Genomic DNA, 18,757 nt, shown 5'->3' with positions numbered 1-18,757 from the left:
ACAAACACACACACACAGATCCTCAGTGTAATACACACAAACACACACACACAGATCCTCAGTGTAATACACACAAACACACACACAGAGATCCTCAGTGTAATACACACAAACACACACACACAGATCCTCAGTGTAATACAAACACACACACACACAGATCCTCAGTGTAATACACACAAACACACACAGATCCTCAGTGTAATACAAACACACACACACACAGATCCTCAGTGTAATACACACAAACACACACAGATCCTCAGTGTAATACACACAAACACACACACACAGATCCTCAGTGTAATACACACACACACACACACACAGATCCTCAGTGTAATACACACAAACACACACAGATCCTCAGTGTAATACACACAAACACACACAGATCCTCAGTGTAATACACACAAACACACACACACAGATCCTCAGTGTAATACACACAAACACACACACAGATCCTCAGTGTAATACACACAAACACACACAGATCCTCAGTGTAATACACACAAACACACACACAGATCCTCAGTGTAATACACACACACACACACACACAGATCCTCAGTGTAATACACACAAACACACACACAGATCCTCAGTGTAATACACACAAACACACACAGCAGGTCTTCAGAGCAGGTGAGTTATTTAGAGAAAACATGATCAATAACTCCAGAGGTGTTAGTTGTAAACATCTGTTTACAACTGTTTGATCACATTTTTCTGTAAATAACTCATGAAAACATGAAGTACAGAATATTAGGAATACTTTAGTATTCAACTTCACAGGGGGCCAAAACTCAAGGCACACTTTAGGTCGCGGGCCAAACAAGATAAGCATTTATTGAACACTAAAACAGTGTTTTTTAAACATGAATATGAATAAAAACAGACAGGAATATTATTCTAGATTAAATAAACTTTAACTTTAAATATTTTGCTCTTCATAAAAATATATCCTGTCAAAATTATGCAAGTTAGAAATATGAACATGCTGCCAAAACCCTAGAAAAAATAAATGAAAGTAAACACAAGGTTGGAGCCACATGTAGACGGAGCTGGGCGTTGCTTCAGGAATGGAACTAATAAACTGTGCGGGCCATTCAGTGTCGTTCAGCAAAGTCCGCTGACTTGGTTCAACATTACTTGGCAACAGGGAAAGTGAGGCAGGTTACACTGGTGCATTTGTGACAGCTTCACTTGAAATGCCTTCACCGCATCACACATGTGTGGGGTGGCTGTGGCTTAGGTAGTAGAGCAGATCAGCTACTGATTGGAAGGTTGGTGGTTCGATCCTAGGCTTCCCCAGTCTGCATGTCAAGTGTCCTTGGGCAAGATACTAACCCCAAATTGCCCTCCGATGCATTCATCGGAGTGTGAATGTGTGTGAATGTAGTTATAGTTTGCACTTGCGTTTAGAAGTGCTTGTGTGAGTGGGTGAATGAGGCATGTTGTATGCAGTGCTTTGAGTACTCCGGGAGAGTAGAAAAGCGCTATATCAGAATCAGTCCATTTACATGTCCATGAACTGACAGGTTTCCTCACTGAGCTCAAAAACTCGATTGAGAACTTTTCCCCAACTCAGCCAACGGACCTCTGTATGATGAGGAATGTCGGCAAACTCTGAATCTATTTCCCACATAAAAAACTGAAATTGACGGTGATTTAAACTTTTAGCTCAGATCAAAATTACGGTTTGCGTTACGGTGACCATTACATGCTCCATTTTTAGGACTTTACCACACAGCGTTTCCTGGTGTATGATGCAGTGATATGCTGTTAACTCACCGGTACAGCTCTCCTCCTGCATCTTTACTCGCATCCTGCTGACTAGTCTGCTTTTTTCACTGTCCGCTTTTTTTTTAATGTTCAATATTTCCTCTCCACGGATGAAGATGGCCAGCTGTGCAATGTCCATCATGTCTGTACTTTCATCCACAGCAGAGTATGCAATAAAGTTTTTGCTTCTTTCACACGACTGTGTTCTTAAATCAGTGGCCATCTCACAAACCCGATCATCGTATTTCTCCTCAGGCTCACATTTGCCAAAATCTGCCTTTTGTCTGGACACAAGACGTCGCACAGCTTCATCCTGCAGCTCTTCAGAGTGGTACCGGGCTGATTTGGCTCCTCTGCTACAATAAAACTTGTTTTCACAGCAGCTTCACTTTGTGATTTTGCTCTGGTGAAAAAAAGTCTGGTGAAATGTCAGATTCTTCTTTAGCTCTTCTACTTTCTGTAGTTTCTGCATTCAGGTTTATCAGCTTATCCTGACGTTTCGTCTCGTAGTGCCGTCTTAAATTAAATTCCTTCATTACAGCCACATTAGCTCCACTAATAAGACACACGGGTTTACCAGCATGTCTGTAAACATATATTCAGTCTCCCACCGGCGCTGAAAGGCTCTGCTGTCAGAATCAACTTTTCTCTCCACCATTGTGAGCGGCTAGCTTCAATAACAGAAGTTTGACTTGATTGATGTGGGAATGTTCTGAGTTAGCCTAGCGTTCAGCAAGGAGGCTGCAGCACTGCATTATGGGATCTGTAGTTTGTATATTATTAGCATGCATAACAATAATAGTACATCTATATAAAATGATCTCGCAGGCCGGATATAAATGTACGCCGGGCCGGATGTGGCCTGTGGGCCTTGACTTTGACACATGTGCTTTAGACTCTCAAACTACAACAGAAAAGTAATCAGAGTACTCTGATGAGTAACTTGTCTGGTGTTACATCAGCTCTGGTCCTCAGTCATAGATCAGTTTGTAACCAGCAGAAACAAAAGTTTTCAATTTAATTCAATTTTATTTATATAACGCCAAATCACAGCAACAGTCGCCTCAAGGTGCTTTATATTGTACAGTAGATCGCACAATAAAAGTGTAACCAGGCTGCCCCCTGCTGGTCAGGCAGAGGTACTGACCACAGATCCACTCAACTAACGTGTGTGTGTGTGTGTGTGTGTGTGTGTGTGTGTGTGTGTGTGTGTGTGTGTGTGCAGGTGAACGGGGTGGACCTCAGGTACGCCACACATGAGCAGGCAGCAGCAGCTCTGAAGAACGCCGGGCAGACTGTTACCATAGTAGCACAGTACAGACCTGAGGGTGAGGACACACACACACACACACACACACACACACACACACACACACACCTAACTTGTTTCTCACTACTCAAGTGTGCGACTCCGTACTCGCGTTCTCACTAGTCCGTACGTTGTAAGTTCACACGTCAGTCCGTACTTCCTGGGAACGCAGCGCGATCGTTCCACAGCTGGAACGTCAGTGTACTTGATGACATCACAGCTCCAGAGGTTTCACTGCCATCCCCTCGTAATTTTACTGTGATTAATATCTGCAGTGGAAATTTCACATGGTGTGGGAGATTTCTTTAAGAAAAAGGATAAAACAAACCTTAACATTTTATCTAAGTGACTTATATGTCATGTTTAACCTGAGCAGTGAAAGACCGCGGGGGGTTTGAAAACGATGGAGTCCGCTGTTCTCGCTCTGGTGACCCTTGACCTCATGGTCAGCTGACAGCTGGTGGGTAACAGACGTCTCTGAAAACGTCGGAGCACTTTTACAAATATGTGATGTCCTGATATTTGAAGTTCACACAGCGACATTCTCGCCTTAAATTATCTTAGAAGTTAATTTTTTTACACAGAGTCATATTTCAAACTTTTTAGCAGCTGTTCTCTGTCACGTGTTTGAGTTTTGGACGAAATGCATTCTGGGATATTTGGCTGCAGCAAGTCCACATAAGTCACCACCGATGCATGCTGGGTAAAATGGGAGGAGCCAGAACACACCCGGGAATGTTGAGAGTACTTGGCTTGATGCTACTTTGAATTGGAACAGTACTGTTACTGATGACGTATCACAAGTCCACGACAATGCAAATACACACAAGTACGCACAAGTACACATATTGAGAAACAGCAGAGTCTCCTGATCCATCTGTGAGCTGTGATTGGCCTGCAGTGATGCTGATGGTTGGTCCTGCTCACTGTGTATAACCACCTCTGATCATGTGACCCTTGTACCTGTGTGACCTTTGACCCTTACACCTGTTTAAACTCTGAGTGTGTGTGTTTTCAGAGTACAGTCGCTTCGAGGCAAAGATCCACGACCTGAGGGAGCAGATGATGAACAGCTCGTCCGGCAGTCTGAGGAACAGCCGCACCTTCTACATCAGGTAACCTGAGCTGTGACAGCTTCTCCACACTGAGACACCTGGACCAGGCCCCCTTAGGACAGCATGCCCGGCCTCATTCACCTGTTCCTACTGTGAATGAGTCAGAATGACCTCAGAGTCATGACACCTGTGAACAGGTGTGCTTTACTCCATCATGTGTCACTCACTGTAACCATCAACCATCTAGATTCAGAGATGGCTGCATCCAGCAGATTATCCCTTTACGATTGGGGGCAATCGTGGCTCAATAGTTGAATCGCAAGGTTGCCGGTTCGAGCCCCGGCTTGGACAGTCTCGGTCGTTGTGTCCTTGGGCAAGACACTTCACCCGTTACCTACTGGTGGTGGTCAGAGGGCCCGGTGGCGCCAGTGTCCAGCAGCCTCGTCTCTGTCAGTGCGCCCCAGGGTGGCTGTGGCTACAACGTAGCTGCCATCACCAGTGTGTGAATGGGTGGATGACTGGATGTGTAAAGTGCTTTGGGGTCCTTAGGGAGTAGAAAAGCGCTACATAAATACAGGCCATTTACCAACAAATCTAAAACATGAACACATCAGGAGCAGCTCAGGTTCAGGATGTGTTTGGATGCAGGCTGGAGCTGCCAGGGATCGAACCAACAACCTCAGAGGACAATCCGCTCTGCCTCCTGAAACACAGACACCACGTTTATGAGTGTGAACGGTTTCAGTAAAGACACATGTTTCTCTCTACACAGCAGAGACCAGACGGACATCCACAGAACAGATCGATAGAATACATTAAAATCAATAGAAACAATTATAAACAACCGTAGAATTATACAGTACGCAATACATACATAACTAATGGATGAATAGTCTGAGCTGTAATAAGCCGTGTATGTATTACACAGTTTAGAATGCATAACTGTTAGTTAATTATTAATATACATTTAATACAAATACATAGTGTGTGTGTGTGTGTGTGTACATGTTTATATATCTTTGTGAGGACCAACATTTAAATACTACTATACTTGTGGGGACCAACAGCCACTATGGGGACAGGATGCTGTCCCCACAAGTTTGAAGACATGCTTGAGACTCACAATGTGGTTTTAGGGTTACAGTTATGGGTACAGATTCATTTTTGATGGTTAGGGGGGTAAGCAATATGTCAATGATGTCCTCACTAAGATATGAAAACAGGACTGTGTGTGTCTGTGTTTGTCAGTCTGAGGTGTGTGTGAAGAACACACAGAGAACTCCTGGAATAACTTCTGACTCCAGATCAGCTAAATTTAAATGACTCCCAGTCAGCTGACAGTGTGAGACAGTCACATGACCTCCTGAGGTCCACACAGGCGATGAGCAGTGTTCCTGATGGCGTGTTGTGTGTCTTTCAGGGCGCTCTTCGACTACGATAAGCAGTGGGACTGCGGCGTGCTGTCTCAGGCGTTGGACTTTAACTTTGGCGAGGTCTTCCACGTGATCGACAGCGCCGACGACGAGTGGTGGCAGGCACGCAGGGTCAACCAGCAGGGGGAGCTGGAGGAGCTGGGCTACATCCCCTCCAAGCACAGGTCTGTGAATGCTGCACACACACACCGACACACAGGTCAGTGAATGCTGCACACACACACAGGTGTGTGATCAGTGCCAGTGGGCTGTATTCCACCTTTAATTCATTTTTATTTATACAGCATGAAATCACATCAGGGTGCTTTATACTGTAAGATAGAGACAGTAATACACAATGAAACCAACCAGTGTGTGTGTGTGTTTCAGAGTGGAGAGGAAGGAGTGGTCACGGATGAAGAGCAAAGGTAACGTCACCAGTAACACACACAGAGGAGGAGGAGGATGCGTGGTTATTAATCAGTGAATCCTCCACACACACACACTCCTGTGATAATAGTTTGACCTCCTGATGATCAGTGAGGAGGAACCTCAGAGCTCAGGAACAGGAAGAGGTCAGGGGTCATTCATTCATCGAAGCGTTCCACGTTCAGTGTGAGGAATAAAACCTGCAGCCTGTGCTGAAGATACAGGAAGTGGAAGTATCTACTTCCTGTTTGCTCCTCTGTGAGGATCCAGAGGAAGTCACTCAGACTCAGAAACACAAAAACAGAGACGTCCATCAGCTCTGACCTCATCACAGCATCACAGGAACCTCCAGACTGACAACAGGAAGTGACCTCTGACCTCTCTCACTTCTAACCACGTTACTCAGTCAGACTGAGGGTTCATATAACCTCAGACCCTCCTCATCATCATGTCCCCGTCATGTGTCAGATCTTTGTATGATGTCATTTCCTGTGTTTTCAGGTGTTTCTTCTTCTTCTTGCAGGTAGAGAAGGCTTCGTTCACAGCTACGAGCTCATCACTCAGATTGAAGGTCAGTGTCACCAGTAACCTTTGACCCCAGACTGTAACTCAAACTGTTCCCGCCTCTGACTGTGGGTCACATGACCTCTGTGTGTGTGTTCAGTGGACTACGCCCGCCCCATCATCATCCTGGGACCCACCAAAGACCGCGTCAACGACGACCTGCTGTCCGAGTTCCCCGACAAGTTCGGCTCCTGCGTTCCCCGTAAGGCTCCGCCTACAGGTGGTCCAACAGGAACTGAACAGACAGGTTTCTAATGTATGCCTCTCTCTCTCACAGATACGACTCGCCCTCGCAGGGACTACGAGGTGGATGGGCGGGACTACCACTTTGTGGCGTCACGGGAACAGATGGAGCGGGACATCCAGTCGCACCGCTTCATCGAGGCGGGCCAGTACAACAACCACCTGTACGGGACGTCGGTGCAGAGTGTGCGACAGGTGGCCGAGCAGGTGACTGTCCACACTTTCCCACAGTGACTGTTTCCACTCCCACAGTGACCGTTTCCACTCCCACAGTGGCAGTATTGTGACGGTGTGTGTGTCTATTCAGGGGAAGCACTGCATCCTGGATGTGTCGGCCAACGCCGTGAGGAGGCTGCAGGCGGCACAGCTCCACCCCATCGCTATCTTCATCCGACCACGGTCGCTGGAGAACATCCTGTGAGTCTAACACTAACAACATGAGGTCAGATCAAACTGCTCTCTGACTCCGCCCATAAAGGTCAAATCAGACCAACCTCCCAGATCCAATAACAGACAGAGGTCTGCAAAAAGCAGAGATGAGATTCTGACATCTGCCACTTGGTGATAGACGAGTTGTCCCACAGAGTCTAGTGTGGGTGCCCAGCTGGGCCCCCACGGGAGACCCTACCAGGGGACAACAAGCCCCCAACACCACTGGTAGCGATTCAGGGAGGGGCTCTTAATTTTTAATTCTTGAAGTAAATTAAAATTCAAACATGAAAATCTCAAATGTCATTCAATTACATTTTTTAAAAGAAAATTAATTAAAATTTTAAATTAATTTTTTTAGATTTGAGTCTAACTGTTATGGTTTTGTGGGCGGAGTCACAGAGCATTGTGATGTCACTGTGAGGATTAACATGTGTGACATTGGTGCAGAGACTTGAACAAGCGCCTGTCGGAGGAGCAGGCGAGGAAAGCTCTGGATCGAGCCATCAAGCTGGAGCAGGACTTCCTGGAGTGCTTCACAGGTGAAACAATAATTAAATAAAGTTCACGCTGCGAGCGTTCACGTGTGAAACGTACGAGCGTCTCGGGGTTTGATGCCATCTTTGCCTGTCTTCCAGCCATTGTGCACGGCGACAGCTTCGAGGAAGTCTACCACCACGTCAAAGTGGTCATCGAGGAGCAGAGCGGACCCTACATCTGGGTCCCTGCACGCGACAGGCTCTGATTGGCCGACCGTCTTCACGGGAACTGCTGTTAATGTCACGCCCAGGCTCCTCCCCTCCCTCCAGCGGGTTTTTGTTTACTTCTCTGGGAGGGTGACGGGCGCACTGATGGATCAGGATGTTTTTAATCTGAGACGAGGACTCACAGCTGATTGGTTTATTATCAGTACATAATGAATCAGAGCCTGTAGAGCTGGTACTGAAGTATTTATATCATGCTATTTATTTATCTATTTATTTATTGGTTTGTGTGATGTGAAGATGGTGTGTGTGCGTGTGTGTGTGTGTGTGTGTGTGTAGTGTACATACAGACTTGTGTGACTGTAAATAAATGATGGGGCTCAAACACACAGTCTATTTCAGGGCTTAAAGTATCAAACAACCAGTGGACTACAACACCCACAATCCTCCTCTGCCTGCACCTCTACACCCCGACATGCTCCCTTTCCACACTTCATCTGCTACTGTCCTCCTCTGCCTGGACTACAACCCCTCAAACCACCCTTTGTTTGGACTACAACTCCTCAAACCACCCTTTGTTTGGACTACAACTCCTCAAACCACCCTTTGTTTGGACTACAACTCCTTGGACTACAACTCCCTGTCTTTCTTTCTGCTTCCACTGAACCACCCACAGTCCTCCTTGGTTTTGACTGCAACAACTTTATGCTGCACTACATGACCCATAATCCTCCTCTGTCTTGACCTAAACGCACACAATCCTTCTTGGCTGAACACTGAACTGCCCTCATATGGACTACAGCTCCCATAATCCCCTCCTGATGGACAGTTTGGACTGAAACACTTCCATTTTTAAGCAAAAACGTCTGGACTGCAGCACCAACACTTCCCAGTTGTGGTGATGGATAAACTCCACCCACAAATGTCTACAGCACAGAAGGACTACATTACCCACAAGTCTCAGCTGATCCAGGCCACACATGCTGGCTGTGGGTGTGTCCTTGACTACAATACCCATGATTCCCTGCTCAGATGGCAGGGTGGAGACTGTGAAACTAACCTGCTGAGGGGAAGGCGGAGCTAAAGCTTGAGGTTGGGGTAGCGTGAGGGGGCGGGGCATGTGTCCCGCTCACAGGACTCTGTTACCCACAGTGCTTTGGGTGTAGATGGGTTCCAGCGGGGTTTCCCAGACTGAATATCAGGGTCGTGTGAATAATAATAATTATCATAATGAAAGTAATCCTACTTATAGATGATGTAATATCATCACACACACGTGCACTCAGCGGGGTCACCTGAGGTCACGTTAGTTTGTGAGCACTGACAGAAACACTGATGTATCATTAAATCTGAGTATTGATTAGCCTGTCTCACACACACACTCACACACACACTCATTTATGCACACGCACACACATACACACACACACACTCATTTATGCACACACATACACACACACACACACACACACACAGACACACACAGAGTTGAGATGGTTTGATGAGCGGCTCGTTGTATAATGACATGAATTAGTTATAAATGAAACTCTTGAAATATTGAAATAAATTCCTTATAAAAGCTGAGTGTGAGTCTCGTCCATGTTGGATCCTGCATGTTCGTGCACAGCTGACTGCTGACTCCGCCCATCAGCTGAAAATCCTGACAAACATAAATTTATTATTGATTATATGACCTGGGTGGTGTCATAGATACTGATGGAGCTGAGAACCTACACATGTTTAATCCAGAGGTGAAATGTGAACACCACAGGTGTTAAATGTGAGTGAACATGCCTCACAACCTGTTCAGGAGACCAACAATCTGCAGGTAATCTATGAATCTAATCACAGGTCATTTTCTACTACAGAAATGATCCCTATTAGTGCCAACTGTATGTATGCTGAAGGTTACAAAGTAAGGTGAGTGTAAAGAGGATTTAAAAATTTCTCCATTCATTGGAATGGAAATAAAAGTAACAAGTTAAATATTTTAAAAAGTTTAAAAGCTACAGAATGAACAGTAATAGTGGTGTAGTCTTAAAAAGCTGCATGTTTGGATACCACAACAGTTTCTGGAGAACAAAGTGTGCAGGAGAAACTCCAGTGTGAATGCTGACAGACAAACAGACTGGTTCTCATATCAGTCTGAGCACTCAGAGCACTTTATACAACTAAGGAGCTTGGAAAGAAAAGCGTCTGGACTTCTTTGAGTTGCCTGAAGACGTTTCACGTCTCATCATAGAAGCTTCTTCAGTTCTGGGGTCAAATGGTGGAGAGTCCCAGATTTAAACCCAGTGGGAGTCCCCCCCCCCACAGGGCTCTACACTAACTTTTTGCCACAGCTGTACTGGTGCACACTTTTTGGGGAAAACTGCTGTCCATACAGACAATATTGATTTGTAAATGATTAACTAACAATCTTGTCAAAGTTCTTTATTTGGAGCTCAGTTCTACCAGAAAGATAAGTTACTGAAAAACTGCTTGTGCTTAAAGTGCTTTGGCACTCTTTGGTAATATTGTAGAAAATGTTAAACTTGATCATCATCTTGGCTCCTCTGACGACCTGTTTGCTGCTGCCTGCTGCTGAAAGGCAGTGGGCAGAGGGGACACTTGGTGATAGGTTTGTAGCTTAAACCTATTCGCTGGAACGTTCAGGACAATTTGCTACACAGCAAAATCAAGACACAAGTAGGCAACGTTCTTTGTGTTACTCATGCATGAGGAGGCCTGCCTGGAGCCAAGCGTCGTTCCACCCACTTGACCTCCGTCAGACTCTCAGCCAGGTTCCCCATAGCACTCCTTTTATTGTGGTTACATGAATATGCATATGTTCATTAACATATAACATCTTACATAGGTATACATGTGAACAAAGAATACCCTGTGTGTTTGTGTGTGTGTGTGTGTGTGTGTGTGTGTGTGTGTATGTGTGTGGGGTCAGAGTGTGACCCCATAGATGACTTCCCTAAACCTGCTGGTCTGGAAGTCCAGCAGTTCATCTAAACAAAAGGCACTTAGAGTAAAACAGACATAGATACGTTTATCCCACCATAAAACAATAAGAGAAGGTACGACCTCTCCCATGCTCCCAGGATGTGGGTGTGAAAACCAGAACACTCTGGAATGCACACAACGTCTTTGCAGACTATTAAGGATCAAACCTCTACCAACATGTCATTGATTATACAACTCTAAGCACATATGAGTAGATATTTCTAAGCATAAATGACAATCAACAATACAAATCTAACACTTGGGCAGTGCATTTATTGCAGCATATAATGTGTTTTCTGGATACACTGCTGCTTTTTCAGCATTCAAAGATTGATGGCTCCATGTCAGAGCTGCAGATGCCTTTGTGTCAAAGTAACTGAGGATAAAACAGAACATGAAGGAGTTTGTCCTGGCCTGATTTTTTATAGCAGATAACCCTAAAAATAATCTTCAATTTTGCATAATTTTTAAAAAGTTTACATTTCTTTAGTATATTCTTGTACGAGGTCATTTAAGTAAAAAAACAAAGACAGCGGCCGACAGCGCCGTAAACAACGGTAGACTGGTGGGAAATAAGCTAATGAATAATGTGCATGAAGTGTGATTTTTGTCATGGTGGAAGCAAAACAGCGTGTCAGAGTGAATTAATGATGATGTTTATCAAATGTGAAGCATAGTTTGGAGTTTCTTTTGCTGCTGGTTCAGTGAATTTTAGTTGGAGAGAGACAAAACCTGCATCTCAGAATCTAGAACGCATCAGAATCAGTGAGCTGTCGGCTTTCAGCCCCGACGGCGCATCCAGGTATGGGCCGTCAGGTGAGAAAGCCGAGAAAGAGAAAGCTGATTCTAATCGGTTTATTTGCTCTCATTTGCTGTTTGGTGGTTGTTGAAATAGTTTTTGAGCTTTATTGCTTCATTCAAGCTACTCACCTCTCTCTATGCACCTGCACTTTCAACTGGACCAGGGCCAATCAGAGAGGTCCCGCCCTCCATCCATCATGATGACTTTCTACTATGCCTTCCTGGAAAGCATCGTGACCTTCTCTATCACCTGCTGGTTCCACTCCCTCAGCCTTCAGAACAGGAACAGACTGCAGCACACTGCATCAGTGTTCTCTAAAATCATTGGACTGCCTGTCAGTTTTCAGCCAACAGGCCCGTTTCGAAACAAACGAAACGCAAGGAGCCAGAAACCAAAACAGCAAACACAGGAGCCCAGAAAACAACTCAAAACAAACAAACAAACAAAAAAGGGTCAAGAAAGGTACAAGCGGCCAGTAAAACAGTTCTGAAAAAGGTTCAGGGGACCGGCCTGGAGGTTGACAGCACAAAAGTCCAAATCCGGGCAGTTCAGGAGGCCGACCGTGTGAAAAGCAAGGCGAAGGAGGTCCGGAGGCCGGCTGCGCAGAGGGCAGCTGTGGCGACTAGGCAGGTCCACGGCGTGGGAGCCGCAGATGGAGGAACAGGTGGTGGCGCTGCAGGCGACAGTGTGGGAGCGACAGATGGTGTTGTTGCAGGTGACGAAGACTGGACGGGCCCCTCGGACCCTCCAACGAAGGCAGAAGGCGGAGACAGAAAAACAACTGAAGCGGTTCCTCGGACCCTCCAGCAGGAACAGACGGCTGAAGCAGTTCCTCGAACCCTTCAGCGTGGACGGAAGACAGCTGCAGCGATTCTCCAGAACCCCCAGCAGGAACAACAGACGAAGGCCGGAAGGGCCCCTCGGACCCTTCGGTAGGAACAGGTGGCAGAACAGATGACTGAGGAGAGGAGTGGTGGTGGCGAGGGCGCCGTTTCCTTCAGGATGAGGGAACAGGAACCGGTGGAGAAATGGAGACCTCCTCCTCATCCTCCGACCACATAGCCACCAGGAAAAAGGCAGGCGAATGAGGTCCCGGCTGGCGTGGGGAGGGAGAGGAAGTTCATGGTAGTGTTGAGGCAGGTGGAGAGTGTGTGTTGTCCTGGGGCAGCGGTAAAGAAGTGGAGGTGGAGCTAGAGAGAGCAAGCTCGACAGCCCTGACCTGCTCCCTCCAGGCAGCTATGGAGCTACCCAGCACAGTGTCCATAGAAAACTGAGTTAGCCGAGGGTTGCTCCGAATGACAGCATCTACTGCGCTTAGCCCGTCCGCCATGGTCCTCAAATCCTTGGCCTGGGCAATGCGGTCAAGAAGCTTAATCATCCGCTCCAACTAAGCGTTAAACTCAAAGGCTGAAGAGTCTGCGGGGTCCATGTTCTGGTCGCGATCTTCTGTTGTGTGACGGCTGTGTGCAGGCAGGAAAAGGACCCAAAGTGCAGACTCAGGAGACAAACGTGAACTTAAACAGCTTTAATGCTGAACTCCAAAGGGTAACAAAACTGAAAATACAAAATATGCTCATGCAGACAGAACACACAGCAAGATGAGGGTAGATGAGGGTAGTCTAAGGAGCTTGGAAGAAAAGCGTCTGGACTTGTTCGCGGTCCGCGACACGGACACTTCTTCTTCTTCTTCTCTCAAAAACTGAAAAAAAGCCTGATAACATTTATTCCCCGACTCCTTCTGTAATAACCCTACAAGATCAAGCTTCATAGCAATGCTACTGAGATTTTGGACCAATCGTCTCCTCTCTACTGTATTATTCCGACACTGCAAAATAACATGCTCCAAAGTTTCATCCTCTCCACAATAATCACATTTCCCTGAGGCATGTTTCCCTATCAAGAACAGTGTGGAATTCAAACCCGTATGCCCAAACCTCAGTCTTGATACCACCACCTCCTCTCGCCTACTCCTTCTTGTGGATCTCCTCACTCCCACCCCCCTTTGAATTTTATATAACCACCTTCCCCTCCTGTCTTCTTCCCACTGTTTCTGCCATCTACCCCTCATTTCTAGCTTAATAATACTCTTTACTTCCTCCTGACCAAAATTCACCGCCAGATCAACTATCTCATGATTAGTGGCTTCCTTTGCTAACCTATCTGCTGCTTCATTCACCCTTACCCCATAGTGAGCCGGCACCCATACAAACACTACTGACAGACCTATCATATGCATCCTGAAAAGAGTTTGCTGAACCTCTAATAAAATATCTGACCTACCTTTCGAATAACCAGTCTGTATGTAGCCTGGGAAATGGTTAGCCACACAGGACACAATTACTGGGGTTTTTAATGTGCAGTTTTATTGTCAATGACGACTGAATAAACACAAAATGTCCTTTGACCTTTACTTTTGTCAAACAGCGGCCATATGGACTTGTACTGAACATTGACAACACGAGAGGTAACGTGGCAAAGTAACAGAATAACTGATTAAACAAAGATGGGCCAATACAATACGAGGAATAAAGGAAATGAAATAAAATACAAAATACGACAGTGGCCTCTGTCTGTGCAGAAGAAAATCCAAAGAGCTAAATCACACAAGGCTCCTTTAAAAAAATGTGGAAGTGTTACATACATTTTTATAAACACTTCCATTCCCACGTGTGGGACTAATAAAGGTTATCTTATTCCACAGCAACCTCAGCTCACTTGGAATACTTTTTTAACACCATACAACTTGCAAAGTTCTGGTATAATCTCGCTCTCAAAATTTCATCCTTGATCTGAGTGGAGTCTTTCTGGCACTCCATACTTCATAAACCATTCCCTGAGCAAAACCTTAGCTGTAGTGTCGGCTTTCTGATCTTTAGTCGGAAACGCCTGTGTGAACTTTGTGAACACATCAGTCACAACCAGCACACTTTCCCGACCATCTGATGCTGGTTCAAGGACAGTAAAGTCCACAGCTACTACCTCCAATGGCCTGGATGCCAGAAATGCCTGCATGGGGGCATTAATCTTTGGCTGCGGCATCTTAGACAAGACACACCTTTCACAGTTCTTAACCCAGTTCTCCACATCCTCATAGTAACCTACCCAAAAACACCTCTCCCTTAGCAGGTTCACCGTGCGCTCAATCCCTTGGTGCCCCGTCTTGTTGTGGACACTCTCTAGGACCTGACCTTTGAGGCAAACAGGTAAAAGCAACTGCCATACTGGCCCACGGAGGGACTCTGGAACAACCCTGTACAACAAACCTTCCCTTTCCTGAATAAGGTTCCACTGTTTTAAAAGTCGTCTCACCAGGTTGGATAAGGCTGCCCTTTCTCTGTAACTAGGTTTCGTTCCATGATCCCAAAAAGTTCTGAGCCCTGTGATGGTAGGATCACTGCCCTGAAATGCTAATAATTCCTCTCTGGTGTAGCCTGGGAGTGTAGGAGTATTTCCTTGCTCTGCCACCACTCCTGAGCCTGATTCCCAAGCACGTATCTGTCTCACCTCATAGCATTCAAGATCTTTAACTACAAGATCTGGTTCCAGAGCAGTCCCTCGCCTTACCAGGCTGCAGACAGGGACACAGTCATCAAATTCTGAATCTGGATCAGCCTCCGGCTCCCCTGCAAACTTCTGCCTTGAGAGGGCATCTGCAGCAGCATTAGAACTCGCAGGTCGATACTTCACTTCAAAATCAAAAACTGACCACTGGGCGACCCATCTCTGCTCTACTGCGCCCAACTTAGCTGTTTTAAGATGGCAAAGGGGATTGTTGTCAGTGAGCACAACAAACTTCGAACCGAGTAAGTATCCCCTAAATTTCTCAGCAACAGCCCACTTCATAGCTAGTAACTCTAGCTTCATGCTGCTGTAGTTACGGTCATTCCTCTCAGCCTGGCGTAGCCGGCGACTGGCATAGGCTATGACTCGCTTTGTGTCACCCTGTTGCTGATACAATACCGCCCCTAAACCATTTTGACTGGCATTTGTTTCCAGTATGAAAGGCTGTGTGAAATCAGCAAAACCAAGAATAGGGGCAGAGGTAAGTTTTTCCTTCAACCCCTCAAAAGCTGAACTACACATGGGAGTCCACATTGCATCAAAATGGCGGCCTGCCCATCCAGATCTCTTTGCACTTAAGCATTTGTTCACCAGGTCATGTAGTGGCCCTGCAGTCTGTGAGAAGCCTCTGATAAACCTCCGGTAAGAACTACAGAACCCTAAAAAAGACTGGAGCTCTTTGGCAGTGGTTGGGACCTTCCAGTCTTTAACAGCAGACACTTTGGATGGGTCCGTCCCCACCCCCTCAGCTGACACTTGGTGTCCCAGGAACTTCACTGTGTCCTGAAGAAAGGCACATTTTTCGAGCTTCACCTTAAGACCAGTTTCAGCCAAGCGTCTGAGTACAGTTTCAAGTCTTTGGAGATGTTCGTCAAATGTTTCAGAAAAAACTAAAATGTCATCAAGATACACAAGTAGCATCTGGAAAATGAGGTCACTCATTGTAGCCTGCATGAGTCACTGAAAAGTTGCGGGCCCGTTACACACACCGAAGGGCATCCTTACGTACTCATAAAGGCCAAAAGGGGTTGTGAATGCTGTTTTGGGCCTATCACGTTCGTGCATGGCTACCTGGTGATACCCACTTGCTAAATCTATTGTGGAGAAGAACTTAGCACCCCTCAGCGAATCAAAGCTCTCATCGATTCTTGGGAGGGGAAAAGCATCACACCTGGTTTTTGAGTTGAGCTTCCTGTAGTCGACATACAGCCTCAGACTACCATCAACCTTTCTGACTAGCACTATTGGGGAAGCATATGGGCTAGAACTCGCTTTGATTATAATAATAATGCATTGGATTTATATAGCGCTTTTCAAGGCACCCAAAGCGCTTTACAATGCCATTATTCATTCACACAAACTTCTGCCCTGGGGCAGACTGATAGAAGCGAGGCTGCCATATCGCCCCTCTGGCCAACACCAGTAGGCGGTAGGGTAAAGCGTCTTGCCCAAGGACACAACGACCAGGACATAGAGGCCGGGGGTTGAACCGGTGACCTTCCGGTCACAGGTGCCCTTCCCAACCCCCTGAGCCACGGTCGCCCTGATGATTACTCCCCTCCGTAACAACTTGCCAATGTGTTCTCTCACTTCATTGTATTGTGTGGGGGGAATCAATCTGTAGGGCTGTGTCACAGGTATGTCATCTGTGAGGTGTATTTCATGTTGCACTTTGTCTGTGTACCCTAGGTCTTCATCTTCTGTTGCAAATACAAATGATTATTTTCCCAACAGCAAAGCTAGTTGTGCCTGCTGGTCTGTAGTGATGACCAGTGGGTCATCACTACAGGTCATCTGGGTCATCTGTGGGTGATTCAGGCTCTGTGCTTACGCTCACTTCATCTGTATGTGCTGAAATTCTCTGAAACTGAACTTTACACAACTGGTCATTGTCTACAGTGTCGACCTCACTCAAAAGTCCAAGTCTAGTCCTGGGTTGCAACCAGATGTCTTCATCAGACAAGTTCATGACCTGAACAGGAAAAATATGCCTCTCTGATGTTATCAAGGTTGGCACAACTACCAAACCTCCAGGTAAAGGGGCATTGCCAGGTTCAAGTAGCATTAAAGGACCTGTTTCACTGACAGTTTTGAGCCCTTTGGCCATGATGGTAGCCGCAGATGAGACCGGGTCATGGACAGCATCTATCCCAGCGAGCCTGGCACATGAAAGTCTGTTTGCTACACTAACCGTTTGTACTCACTGAAAAGCCTGCCTCCAGTTACTGTCAAGGCTACCCTTCATTGTGGTTTTAAACTCTCCATGGACTAGTTCTTGGCACTTTTTAATTACATTAATTCCAAGGAGACAAGGCACAGAGCAAGACAGTGCTGAATCTCTTTCTATAAGAAACCCCCTTTCTGGGATTGTCAGCCCCATCGCCTCTTCTTCCAGCTCCACATAGCCTACATAAGGTATCTCCAGTCCATTAGCTGCCGTGATCTTCAGCCATTCAAAGGTAGAAGGATATTTGTGTCTTCTGCTGACCAGTGTTCGTTGAAAAACCCCTCTGAGATGGTACTCACTTGACTGCCAGTGTTGAGGAGACATGATACCGCCACTCCCTGTAGTTTGATTTCTACAGTCCTACATTCCCCAACGGCCCTCTCTAAAACTACATCTTTGTTCAGTGTTTTAGTTTGTGAGCCAGTTGCCTCCCCTCGTTTGGCTCATGACAACCGAGGGCTCCAGTTTTCCTGCCCTATAGGAGACACAGGAGCAGCATCACTAGACCCGAGTTTGATTTGTCGACATTTCCTGGCAATATGCCCAACCCTCCTGCACTTAAAACAAATGGCTGACCATCAGGTGTAAATGCAGGCTGTGGTTTAACTCTTGGCTTGGGGTCTGGGGGAGTCTGTGGGGCACGTCTACACAGTTCCCTTACAGCAGTTGATAGTGCAGTCAGTGCTTTTCCTAATTCTGCTAACTGCTCTCCCTGATGGGCAACAGCCCGTTGCACTTCTTCTAACACTGAAGGGGGATCGTTGTTTGGAGCTGTTTTAGTTACCGAGCATTGGGCCTCTAAGGCTTCTGATTGAACCATATGGCTTCTCAACCCTTTCGTGGAATGAGATTGGTAATCCTCCATTTCCCAAAGGAGAGCTTCATCCCTCACCTCTAGCAAACTAGAGTGTGGTCTCTCCCTGAACATTTTCCTTAGTTCACGCCTCAGAGTGGCATTCTTTTACTACAGAGCTCAGTATCTGAGAAAGTGCATGGGAATAATCACGGACATCTTCTCCATCTGCCTGCTTACAGTTGTAAAAAGACTGCAGGAGCTGTGTGACACTACGCCTCGCACCAAACGCATTTCTTAGATAGGCGAATAAATCACTTGGCCCAACTGATTGACCCCTCATACATAACCTCACTTCCTCAAGTGCTGGCCCACGCAACAATGAAAGTATAAAATCACACTGTTCCTCGGTGCTCTGTTCTCTGGACCTTGTCACTCTTTCAACCT

The 18,757-nt window shown here is 46.2% G+C and overlaps 1 protein-coding gene across 3 annotated transcripts in view; it reads left to right on the top strand.

Moving 5' to 3' along the window:
* Positions 1–9,517, top strand: part of LOC100690710 (disks large homolog 4) — a 40,713-nt gene extending 31,196 nt beyond the window's left edge. For all 3 annotated transcript variants that reach the window (XM_025904224.1, XM_019355474.2, XM_019355475.2), the window contains 10 exons: positions 3,014–3,116; positions 4,116–4,212; positions 5,573–5,749; positions 5,955–5,992; positions 6,517–6,564; positions 6,658–6,759; positions 6,835–7,007; positions 7,108–7,217; positions 7,680–7,771; positions 7,868–9,517. In XM_025904224.1, the coding sequence (XP_025760009.1) occupies positions 3,014–3,116; positions 4,116–4,212; positions 5,573–5,749; positions 5,955–5,992; positions 6,517–6,564; positions 6,658–6,759; positions 6,835–7,007; positions 7,108–7,217; positions 7,680–7,771; positions 7,868–7,974 (1,047 nt within the window). In that variant the 3' untranslated portion in view covers positions 7,975–9,517. The remainder of the gene's footprint in view (positions 1–3,013; positions 3,117–4,115; positions 4,213–5,572; positions 5,750–5,954; positions 5,993–6,516; positions 6,565–6,657; positions 6,760–6,834; positions 7,008–7,107; positions 7,218–7,679; positions 7,772–7,867) is intronic.
* The last annotated feature ends 9,240 nt before the right edge of the window (positions 9,518–18,757 follow it).

The sequence above is a fragment of the Oreochromis niloticus genome, unplaced genomic scaffold (genome assembly GCF_001858045.2).
Source record: "Oreochromis niloticus isolate F11D_XX unplaced genomic scaffold, O_niloticus_UMD_NMBU tig00000402_pilon, whole genome shotgun sequence".
NCBI lineage: Eukaryota > Metazoa > Chordata > Actinopteri > Cichliformes > Cichlidae > Oreochromis > Oreochromis niloticus.
Note: the sequence above shows the minus strand (reverse complement) of the source record. Positions and strands in the feature narration are given on the sequence as shown.